The sequence below is a fragment of the Octopus bimaculoides genome, chromosome 8 (assembly GCF_046866305.1).
Source record: "Octopus bimaculoides isolate indiv1 chromosome 8, ASM4686630v1, whole genome shotgun sequence".
Taxonomy (NCBI): domain Eukaryota; kingdom Metazoa; phylum Mollusca; class Cephalopoda; order Octopoda; family Octopodidae; genus Octopus; species Octopus bimaculoides.
Window position 1 is genome coordinate 86,268,404 of NC_142935.1, and position 13,131 is coordinate 86,281,534.

Here is a 13,131-nt window from a genome sequence, read left to right on the forward strand (position 1 = left end):
TCAAATTGAGCTGTTATATTTCGGGACGGTAATTTTTTTTTCTACCAAATAAACACATGCATTATATATTTGTTCTTCACTCATTTATTGCTGTTTTTATTCTAACTCAAGTCCATTGTCTGGAAATCTTTCGTCACACATCTGTGACCTCCTCAGCAACACTTTCCATTTTCACGTGTGCTCTTGTTCTGCTTATTCTATTCTAATGGAATAAGCAGAGCAAGAGCACACAGGAAGAATATGAACAGTAATAAATGAATGAAGAATGAATATATAGTGTGTGTGTTTATTTGGCAAAAAAAAAAGGACCATCCCAAAATACAACAATATCTGTTTCAATACATGACTTCACATCAGGCATCTTGCAGCACAAATTCATAAACATTGGTTCATGGGAGCAACTGTTTTCCAAAGCCTCATATTGTTGTGAATTGCTTGAAATGTGGAGTAGATAAACAGCTGACAACTGATGAAGGGTCGTTGTTTATCCTACTTGTCTTGTTTTCCATTTGTTCCTCTTGTTGTTCACATACCCAAGTTTGCCTTCTTATTTTATGTTGTTTATGTTTTATGATATCCTGTACCCATATATGCATATATATATATATATATATATATACTTGGAAAAGGATGTGTGGCGTTCGATCATATAATAATATAAATAATATATAAATATATGCATATATCCATACATATATGTACATACCTACATCTATATGTATACATACATGCATATATGGGTACAGGACATCAAGAAAACGTTAAACAGAATGAGAAACGAAAACATAAAAACGAAAACGAACTTTTTTCAAGCAACAAAAAAACAAACAGAGAAACGAGACATGCAACATAAAGAGTATACCCCTTCGTCAGTTGTCCCTGTTCCATCTACTCCACTGAAATGCAGAGTAGATGGAACAGGGACAACTGACGATAACTAATCACTTCAGTTATCTGGCACATACCCAAGAGAAAACACAGGTATAAACCATTTTTGCATGTGTGTGTGTGTGTGAGCATGTATGTGGGTATATATATATATATATATATATATATATTGGCGAATGGGTGGGTGAGCATGTGTGTATTTCAAATGAGGGTGGATGAGTATATACATATAGGCACATGTATGTGGGTGTGCGGGCGCGCATGTGTATGTATGGACTTGTGCGCTTACGCGAATCCTATGGACATTTTTACTCCTTTACCTTTACTCCCTCCCCTCACTTAGCAGTCATTCTAATAGCTCTTTTGTCTTAATAACGGTCAACTACACAGTAATTTCCCTTTGTTTAACGGTTATTTTCATAGCATTTTTCAATGGCCAGATAACTGAAGAGATGGTGGTGTGGGTTTCTGCCCCAGTATCCGAAACTCGGAGTTTTATCATGGCTACTGAATAATTATCAAAGGCAGGTTAACTAGCAAGTTAGTTTTTGTTTGTGGCAGATGTTCAGGTGCAATAAAGACTGCAAACAAACAGGAAACAACTTCTATCTCATTCCAGGGTGAAAAACTAGAGGTAGTCGATAGCTTCCGCTATCTGGGCGACCAAGTTAGTAGTGGGGGTGGGTGCGCTGAAAGTGTAGCTGCTAGAATAAGAATAGCCTGGGCAAAGTTTAGAGAGCTCTTACCCCTGCTGGCGACAAAGGGACTCTCACTCAGAGTAAAAGGCAGACTGTATGACGCATGCGTACGAACAACCATGCTACATGGCAGTGAAACATGGGCTGTAACTGCTGAGGACATACGTAAGCTCGCAAGGAATGAAGCCAGTATGCTCCGTTGGATGTGTAATGTCAATGTGAATACCCGTCAGAGTGTAAGTATCTTGAGAGAAAAGCTGAACATTAGAAGCATCAGTTGTGGCGTGCAAGAGAGACGATTGCGCTGGTATGGACATGTGGTGAGAATGGAGGAGGATAGCTGCGTGAAAAAGTGCCACACCCTAACAGTTGAGGGAACCCGTGGAAGAGGTAGGCCCAGGAAGACCTGGGCTGAGGTGGTGAGGCAAGACCTTCGTACATTGGGCCTCACCGAGGCGATGACTACGGACCGAGACCTTTGGAAATGGGCTGTGCGTGAGAAGACCCGGCAAGCCAAGTAAGATCGTTGCCAGTGCCCCTGGACTGGTTCTTGTGCGGGTGGCACATGAGATGCACCATTTTGAGCGTGGCCGTTGCCAGTACCGCCTGACTGGCTCCTGTAGGATTTTCGAGCGAGATCGTTGCCAGTGCCCCTGGACTGGCTTGTGCGGGTGGCACATAAAAGACACCATTTCGAGCGTGGCCGTTTTCGTGCGGGTGACACGTAAAAGCACCCACTACACTCTCTGAGTGGTTGGCGTTAGGAAGGGCATCCAGCTGTAGAAACTCTGCCAAATCAGACTGGAGCCTGGTGTTGCCATCCGGTTTCACCAGTCCTCAGTCAAATCGTCCAACCCATGCTAGCATGGAAAGCGGACGTTAAACGATGATGATGATTATTTACAGATAAATTCCTCAATTTACATAATATTGAGGTCTCTTTCTTTCTTTTGTTGTCTTTTCTATCAATATATATATATATATTTATATATAATGTAAGATTAATATAACATGAGGATGGAGGATATCAGGCTTTAATAGTAGAACATAACATTTGTTTCTGTGCCACACACCAGCTTTAAGTTGCTGTATTTAAATTCATATACCATTATAGAAGATCTTTACGGTTATGTAGTTGTTTTGCAAGATTCTTGATATGAACATGTATTAAAACAGATATTGTTATACTTGGAGATGGTCATTTTTTCTTTTTTACTGATTAAACACACGCAATATTTATTTGATCTTCACTTAAGTTTTTATTTGTATTATTTTTAGTTTTTACATCTGTCAAAGGTCTTCTGTTACATGTACTGTGCCCTCATCACTGATTCTGTCCCATGTGTCTCCTCTTGTCCTGCTTATTCCATTTTGTCCTATTTAATAGGAAATTGTTCTTTATAATTACTATATTATTGAATATTTTTCAGCAACAGCCATGTGTGGGTGCTTATTGCTTACCATCAACTATTATAATGCAGACACACACACACACACATACACATTCACATAATCCCTTTCTTCACACATACTCATGTCACTGTCAAACTGAGGACTCTTTTACTGAAAGATATTTTTACACAGGACCCCTTAGAAGTTCACAAAATTTGTTACGAAGTGTTTGGAAATAAATATTCATTTTTATACACAATATAGAATTGTCGATGATTTCTGACACTTGAAGCTTTACTTCTGCCACTCTTTACAACAACAACAAAAGGTGATTTCAGTTGGAACACTAAAACTTCTTTACTTAACTATGTAACAACAATAATACTACAAAAGCTGAACGTTGAATTTGGTGACTATTGCCATTGAAAACAGGCTGCCTGCTGAGAAATATAGTCATCTTAATTTATAATACTAGACAGAGTAGACTAACTTAACAATAGCTTTCTGATAATATAATTTACATACTCCAAAATAATTGATAAACAGCTTTCTGTATGATAGTCAGGGCCAGATTTAAACTGGGAGCTGAGGCACTTCAAGTTTAATGGGTCCCTTATACACAAGAATTAAAATCTTAGACAATTACCAAATTTAAATCTCAAAACCCATCAATTTCAAATAATTGAATTTGAAGAGTTAGCAGAGGAAGTTTAAATTAATGACTGAAAATGTCACTTTATAGATAGACTTTTTCAAAATTCAAGTTTCGTTTTTCACACGTCCACTTGCAGTGTTTGACTTTTCCTTCAATGTGAAAAGTAGAATGAAGGAAGGAAGAGTGGGGTAAGATTTTTTTTTCCTTTTAATTTGAGTTACATGTTTCAGAATGTAGAATAAGATAAAATGACAGAAAATTACAAAAAAGAAAAAAAATCATTTTTGTGGTTGTTGTTCCAAAGCCATAAGTGTGTGTGTGTGTGTGTGTGTGAGAGAGAGAGAGACAGAGAGAGAGAGAAAGAGAGAGGCAGGTAGAGATACCAACATTTAAAAGACATGGATTTTTAAAATTCATCTTTTAAAATGGCTTCTCTTCATTGTTTTGCAATGGATGAAAAAAAAAAATTAAAAAGCAAGGGAAGCCCCGACAAAAATGGTGAAATTCAAACTGCTATTTCTGAAAGTCTGCTTTTCCAGTAAGAGTATGTGGGGCACTATGAGAAATATTTACTGCATTTTTGACTTTGAAGAAAATATATTTTTTACAAATGTTCAATACCTTGCCAGAACTATATCAGCAAAGTAAAGACCTTCTCTAAACATTGTAAAACCTATAGCATAGTCCGAATACTATTTCAGAAAATTATCACTGTTCTCTTTGAGCATATAAAAGACAAATTTAGGTGGAGCAAAATGGGTAAGATAAGACAAAGTAAATATACCCTTCCAGTTCTCCAGAAATAAAATTTGAAAAAAGAGTCATGCACATGAACATCCATCTTTAGACATCAGAAATACAACTAAATTTAAAATGTCTTGGTCAAATGAAAGAAGATTATTAATCTAAAAACTCATCACCAAAAATTATCCAGATATTTTATTATTTACCTCAATTACAATGGGGTTAAATTTCTTGAAAATAGTGCCTGTCACCTATATTTCAAACTTTCAACTTCAACAGCAACTATGTAAACTATACTGACCAATTTTTACTCCCAGCTATGTAACCTATACTGACCAAATTTTACTCCCAAAGATGCTGCAATGGTACAATATGAGAAAGAAAATAACAAGAAATCAAAAATTATTGATATTGACCCAGTTACTAATTTTGCCCCACTTCCATATAGTAATTCCATGTATTTGACAGAATGATGAAAAATATTAAAAAATAAGAAAGAGAAAAGATTCAACATTAAGAAACATTTGAATATATATGCAATAATTCGAAAGCTGAAAAAGAATGCTTTTAGCTGTTGAAAGATGTAATTTTATAATTAAAACTAAATTCAAAAGTTTTCTTTACTCACTTGCATTCAAAGCCTCCCTGAAATAAGTTTAGAAGTAGAAATGTATGTGTGTGTGTGTACGCTTTTAACCAATAATGGTCAAGCCAAGGTCAAGCTCAGGCATGCATTGAAAGAAGGAATTTAGCCTGGAGACAATAACATTTTTCTATCAATCTCTTTATCTTTATATACATTTATACTTACATACACACACAAACACACATACACTCACAGATACATACAGACAAACATTTTCAGGAGTGTTCTGTTGTTTCCCTTTTCCATCCCAAAAGTAGCTACAATTTCCTTGGGAAGTGCTTTGGGACTGTTTTTTTAATTGAATAATTTGCTGTCCCTAAAGTGGCTGTCATAAAAGAGAATCCATTTTTTAAGAAATCAAGATACCTTTGTATATTGAAAGACAGCCTCTTCATGCCTGATTCCTGTACTGAGTGCTACATATCCTTCCTAGCAGTGGCCTCCCCCCCCACCAATATCTAGTTGCTTGTGGCAATTGTCCCCTCCGCCCATCCATAAATCCAGTCCTGATTATAGTATAGAGAGATTGCACCCATAAGGAGAAAGTCATTATCTTAATGAATAATTCTAGCTATGATAGACTTACACAGATACACATAGGCAAATGCACAAACACAGATACACATAGGCAAATGCACAAACACAGATACACATACATTCCCTCTAAAAGCATATGCACAATGCTTGACAAACATTACTTACCCCATCCTATTAGTTTGAAATGCCAAAGCTGGAGTTTTTCTGAAGAATATGTCCAAACGACAATCATGTGCAAGTGAAGACCTTCAACAAACATCCAATAGAAGTTTGTACTCTGGAAGTAATTGAAAGCTGTCACCAAAGCTTTACATAACCACTAGAGATAGAAGATAATGGGCATAAGATTAGTGTTGTTTAATAAATAAATTTTTATATGTACAAACAGTGCAGTATTAATTTAATTTAAAATTTCATATTCAACTTTAAGAAAATACTCAGCCAAATATTTTTTATAACTTTTGTAAATTTTCCTTTTCTTAATCACTTGTTTATTTACCTAATACTTACACATTCAACTGTCCTTTCATGCCTTCTATACTCTCTCCCCTATCTTTTCATTCAATTATTCACTTGGGTGAATAAACCATTAACTGCTCAACCAGCAAATTGAATTCTGTTGACCATAGAAGAATCAAAAGCTCTACATTGCAAACTAATAAAATCATTTTCATTATGCAATTCTTTAAGTGTTTATTGCAATTAATAAGTTATCTGGAACTGATTGTTCAGAGATAATTACATTTACCAGGAATAAATTGCCACCCTGTGTATAGAATGCAAACCCCACAATCTTCATCTGTTAACTTGTATTTATGGTGGCTTGGCCACTTGACAACCTTGATTTGGTTAGGACTTTTGAAATAGCTTTTACAAATAAAATGGAATTTCCTGGGGTGAGGGATAGGTCCAGGATTTAGGGTGAATTTTAAAGTACTCCATATTGCAAAACACTTGTAAATAGTTTAAAAAGAATTTTCCTTTTAAATCCATATTTTTCAAATGTCTCAGTCCTGCCCTTCGGAGTAGCTACTACGATTAAAAAGATTATTTTTTCTTTTCTTTTTGCTATTTCTCGATTTGTTTTTTAGAATAATGCACGTTCTAAATAATTTAGAATTCACATTTTTGAGAAAAACAAATTCTTAAACACTTTTCCTCCTTCATTGTACCTTTCATGATTAAAATTTCTTTTCTTGTCATTATTTATAATTTTATAGTATTCCAAATTGTGAAACACTTCTGATAGACATGTAATTTGCATTGAAAATTTTTATTTTATTTTCAAAAATTTGTGTTTTTCAAATTTCTTACTCTGCTCGCCCCCATACCCTTTATCCATAATTGCCATTCTATTCTTGAAAACAAAATTCTTTAAATTTCAGTTTTTGAACATCTTTTGTCCCACCACCAAAACCAACTTTATTTTTACACTTTTGCCAATCTTTAAAACCTTTTTCCTTTTTCTATTCAGGTGGCTGCAAAAAATAAGTTTAATGAACCATATTTACCAGATGTTTGTTAATTTTTTTCACCCCCAAAATACTTTAATCACAAAATGTATGATAAAAGGTAATTGAGAAATTGTTTTTTATAAAAATATGTATTACAATTGTTTCAGAATGTGGAAATGAAAAATAATGAAGATGAAAAAATCATGTGTGTGTGTGTGTAAGTGCATGTGTGCATATGTGTGGAGAGGGCTGAAACATTTGAAAATATAGATTTTGCAAAAAAGGTTTTAGTTTATACAATAAAGTGATCTGCAAGTGTTTTGCAATGTGGGATACTATAAAATATTGAAAAATACCAACCCTCCACATTAAAAAAAACAAAAAAGAGAAATTTGTGACAGCTATTCCGAAAGCCCACTTTTGATTTGTTTATAAATAGAGACTATAAAACATTCTCAATACCCAATGAGCTTGAATATCTCCAAACCATTAATAGCCTATCAACATTCATTGACATTATTAGACTGTTTGTCATGTAGCACACTGTACTATTCCAAAAACTTGTTTAGTCTGGTTATCACAAATGGTTGTGCCATGCTGGTCATTCATTCACTTTCATTGTTCTTGTTGGGATGTGACACCACCCTAACTTCTGCTATGACATGAAGGCAAACATGTAGGAATAAGCTTATTGTTTGTCTTGTACATCAGTTTCCAGTTTTACTAACCAACGTTGCGAAATGAAATCTGAGATGTAATGATATTTGATACAAAATATCTGAGAGCCTTGTCCAAAGTTAACAGTTTTCATTGGGTTTCATAGCACAACTTGTCTCAAATATGTTTTATTGAAGATCTAAAGTATTTTTTTCTATTAATATCCCAGCTTACATACAGAGAGAAAGAGAGAGAGAGAAGATTGGAAGACACATCAAATAATATTATTCTGCACAAATGAACTGGCCAGAAAATCAGTTAAGTCAAATTCAATGAGTGTCTATTTGTTTTCTCTACTCACCTCAAGATGGGGTTTGTGAACGGCCACATGTTCTATACTATGTCGCATGGCCAGCCAAATGATGTTACGAAGGATAAAACTCATAATTAAGTGGCAGTGAATCTTATTTCGAAGACATCGCAGATTTCTAAAGAAAAAAGTCAACGTTAAGATCTGGCTTACCGTGGGTATTGTAACAGGATATACTGAACATTATAATAATAAGGGAACTTGGACATAGTTTGTAAAATAAATGTTACGTTTGCTTCAGGGGTATGTGTGCTAAATTGGCAACTGGGGCAAAGTGAGTAATTTGTGATTTCTTGCTATTTTCTCCCTACCTGTTTGAAACCATTACATTGCAAGTATTGCATCATTATTTTGTACTGTCACATCATTGTAATTGGGGCTGCTAATAAAATATCTGGATAATTTTAGTGTTTAACAATCAATAGTCTTTTCTCTGTTGGATTCCAAGTCAATTTTTCCCGAATTTGATCATTTTCAGTTGTCAAAAAATGATGTCTAAACTTGGGTAAAATGAATAATGACTAATATGAATAATTTTTCTCCATAACTGCATGGTGTATAAATATATGATGAAGAGAGCCACTCCAGCAGATTGGGAAGAATCTATAGAGAATATTTTATGTTGAGCTTTTAGATTAGTCAAATTTTGTTAATTTCATATCATGTGCAATTTTTTCCATGGACATCTTTCAAAATTTGACCTAAATATTAAAAATTTTTGTTGTATTTCTGATCTTTTTGATGTTTAAACCTTTTCTCAAATATAATTCTGGAGAATTGAAGAGGTAAATTTACCTTATCTTGCCTTACTCATTTTGCCCCAGCTAAATTTTTCTTTTTTATGCACAAAGAAGATGCAGATAATTTTCTGAAATAGTGTTCAGATTATGTTATAGTGTTTTAAATGCATTTAGAGAAGGTCATTTGCTTTGATGATAGAGATTTTGGAAGATAGTGAACATTTGTAAAAAATTCTTTTTTTCATAGTCAAGAATACAGCAAATCTTATGCAGTGTGCATCCCCAATACACTGTATATATATATATATATATATCATCATCATTTAACGTCCGCTTTCCATGCTGGCATGGGTTGGACGGTTTGACTGGGGACTGGTGAGCCAGATGGCTGCACCAGGCTCCAATCTGGTCTGGCAGAGTTTCTACAGCTGGATGCCCTTCCTAACGTCAACCACTCCGATAGTGTAGTGGGTGCTTTTACGTGCCACTGGCATGAGGGCCAGTCAGGCAGTACTGGCAATGGCCACGCTCAAATGGTGTTTTTACGTGTCACCTGCACAGGAGCCAGTCCAGTGGCACTGGCAACGCCCTCGCTCGTATGTATGTATGTATGTATGTATGTATGTATGTATGTATGTGTATGTGTGTGTGTGTGTGTGTGTGTATACATATACATATATACAAATAGTTACACACACACACACACACACACATACATACACATTACAATTGACTGTTTTTTTTAATGAAAGTATGGAAATGAAAGAATGAAGAATATATTTTCAACTGAACCATTTAGCAACCTAGCAGTGACAAAAGATTTATAAATGTTCAAAATATAAGTGAGCAAAATACACACATGCATGCACATACACTCACACACATAGTTTTATTAATTTCCTATATTTCCATAAAACTCACTCAATCATGTAAACTCATTGTGGCTCTACCAACAGTGCTTCTAATATGATTATTGGATGAGTTCCCCAAATTAGTTATGTTTCATGAGAAACGATATGAGCCAAACTAATTTTTAACATAAAGCAACGTGTTTTGAATATTTTTCATCATTAATTTTTAAACACTAGCATCAGTACCCGGTCTCGCTCAGGTTTAGTAATAACTAAAATAATATAATCATGTGGTTTCAATATATTTGGGATAAATTCCTTTTAAAACGAGTTTGACAATCTGCAGCTGATCTTGGAATGTTGGTTGTACTCCAGCAATTCAGAAGATGGCTCAATTTGATCTTCTTAAAGGATAAAATAAATAAACGTAACTAGCATTTATAAATAATTGAAACATATTATTCATAAAAACTTTTTAATTTACAAAATCGATTATCATTCATAGAAAATAATACATTTCTCATGCCCAAAACATTTTAATCTCTATGAAGTAAACATCTTTTTTAGAAAGTATTTAAAAAAATTTACTGTATGAATTTGAGAAAAAATACCTTCATGGCAATTTTTCTGCTGCCTAGAGGCAAACAGTAGTCTATGATTTGCAATACGTACATACATACATACATACATACATACATACATACATACATACATACATACATACACACACACACACACACATACATACATACATATATACATACATACACACGCATACATACATACATACATACATACATACGCATACATACATACATACATACATAACACTTACATACATACACACACACATACATACATACATACATACATACATACATACGTACATACATACATACGTACATACATTCATACATACATACATACATGCGGCACAATGTTGTTGCTAAAATAATTTACAATGCCATCCACAAAAAATTCTGTCTTGAAATAAACTTAGAAAACCCCTCTGTTATGGAATACATTCATAAACACCAACTCAAGGAATACTGGTGGAATATTCCCATCAAAACTTCTGTCAAATGTAAACATAACAGGCCGGATATTGTTGTTTGGGACAAAGGTATGTACTGTCGTACAGTTTAGTCGAAGATTCTAGAAGGATGGTTAACAGTTATAAAAAACTGGCAAATTCAAGCACTGATCCACTAAACTGTTTTGGGGAATCTATGTCACTTGTTTCAGTGAGTCATTCTTTCTCCTCACTCTCTTTCCTACTCCTCCTCCTTTCACTTTTAAGTAACATGCATATGTCGTAGTTGACGAAAGGCTTTACTTGTAGTGTCCAGTAACACATGTTAATTATGTGGTTAATTTCCTTGCATTACCTTTGTAGCGTATTTTTCTATCTCTCTGTTATATATACATGGATGCAGACGTAGTGGATAACAGCTAGTCTTCAGCCACACTTTTGGACCCTGTTGTGTCCACCACTCTGATTGGTTGGTATTGGCACATTTTGTCTCCTGTTCTATTTTGTGCCAAGGTGCAACCCAACCAATTGCAGCCTTCAGATAAGGTCACGTGAGACAGTCTTTCTGAACCCCAGTTTGAGCCGACAGGATATTATAAATAGCTAGCTTTTCACCGTCACAGTTTTGTCAGCCTTCTCGGCTCCAGACCCTCTGAGGTCTAGCCGCTGACTACAGAGCACACAGCCAGTTCCAGCGACGACAACAGCAGCTTCATGGAGAACACCAACACTTCGTTCAACAGCATTCAGGACCTCCATCTTCGTCGCCTCCAGCTTCTAGCGTCTACATCAACTTCTCTACGTACACGCCACCAACAGCACCTGCACCCGCACAGGTTCTATCTCTTCACTCTTTGTGAATTACTTCACCGTGGTTAACAGCGAGTACAACCTGCGACGACCTCCTGTACCAAGTAACCGGCCGCAGCATTGAAACCTCAACTTCTCACGACATGTGTCTCTTCTCGGCTCTGCATTGCCGCCACAACTTCTTCTTACAGCACCTCAATTACTGTGTACCTTGAATACGAACTGGTATTTCCCATCCTTGTGTTTGGACTTTCTTCTAACATCCTTATAGACTATTTTCTGTTCTGTATTTTTTGCACACACATACATCCATGTTTGTATACACATACATTTTGTTTACATGACGGCCTGTCTATTATTGTGTTTATATGTCACACTCACACACACAGAAATACATGTTGAGATATCAATAAACCCTTCTCTTAAACCTTCTACCGGTTGTGTCTCTCTTTTCCTTTTGGCGCTTATATACATTTAATCTTTTCTCGTGTTTTTTTTATTTGTATCGACCGTGCGATGTGCTAAAGGAGCCATTCCTCGTCACCATCTCCTGGTCGCACGGTCGTTATACCTTCATGACATTATCCAGTAAGTTACATACTGAAAATTCTTAACCGTTATGTTCATTGAACATTGATCCATTAATTTATTGAACATATATTCGTAAAGTTAACAACGCAGGTTAATTAAATATTTGGAAAATCAAACTGTAGTGTGGTCATTGTCTATACACGCAACCTTCTTAACTCGTAAATAGTCTAAGAAGAATATATGACTAACCATTACTCTAAACGACTATTTTTGCGATCAGAACTAAGTTATTGGCAGAAATATATTTGGAAACCTGTTGTCAACCTCGTTGAGGAAACAAAAATGCGACATGATACGATCTACAGAGGATGGAAAAATCAATGTCATCCACATAATTTTTGTCGATGATTTAAGCTGTTTTCATGTAATATTCAGGATACCAATAGATGATTAGGATTAATTACAGTAGAGTTTGGTAAGTAGTCGAGAAAAGATTGTCGATTGTGAATAGGATACCAGTGGCTTTTCAGTCTCCCCTGTCTCCAGTAATGAATGTTACAAACATCTCAGAATTAACGAGAACAATCATTCATCTGTTGTAAAGAATCTAAAGACAGTTTCAGGTATTTCATATTCAAGGAAAGCAAATTTTTTGTGTTTCTTAGTGACGAGATTTTAGAAAATGGTGCTGTTTATAGGATCAAAGGGTAAAATAAATTATCGTCTTTGATTTTAAAATACAAGGTGGGCCAAAAGTCACGCACAAACTAAATCTAATACGCTCCGGAATTGTCAAAGAAATGCTTGAATTGTTCTAAAATTGAAAAAATAAAGAAATAACGATGAATACACACGTACTTGTATATGATGAAAATACGAAAACTAAAAGAAGCAGCACATATGCTAGGACACAACAACCTCCTAAGCAGACCGAGTGCAGATATGAACAGCATATGGGAACCAGTATTAAGGAAGGATAGGAGAATATTAGATTTATAAGCCCTAAAATTCACTCCATAATTGCATATGGCGTAGTGGTTAAAAGCGCGGGATACTAACCCCAAGATTCCGAGTTCGATTCCAGGCAGTGACCTGAACAACAGCAAAAAACAAAATCGAAAAATA

At 35.2% G+C, this 13,131-nt stretch overlaps 1 protein-coding gene across 5 annotated transcripts in view; it reads right to left on the minus strand.

Moving 5' to 3' along the window:
- LOC106875237 (corticotropin-releasing hormone receptor 2) overlaps nt 1-13,131 on the minus strand; it is a 148,345-nt gene that overhangs the window by 40,816 nt on the left and 94,398 nt on the right. For all 5 annotated transcript variants that reach the window (XM_014923301.3, XM_089356747.1, XM_052970217.2 and 2 more), the window contains 2 exons: nt 8,033-8,159; nt 5,726-5,879 (listed from right to left, as the gene is read on the minus strand). In XM_014923301.3, coding sequence (XP_014778787.2) covers nt 5,726-5,879; nt 8,033-8,159 — 281 coding nt within the window. The remainder of the gene's footprint in view (nt 1-5,725; nt 5,880-8,032; nt 8,160-13,131) is intronic.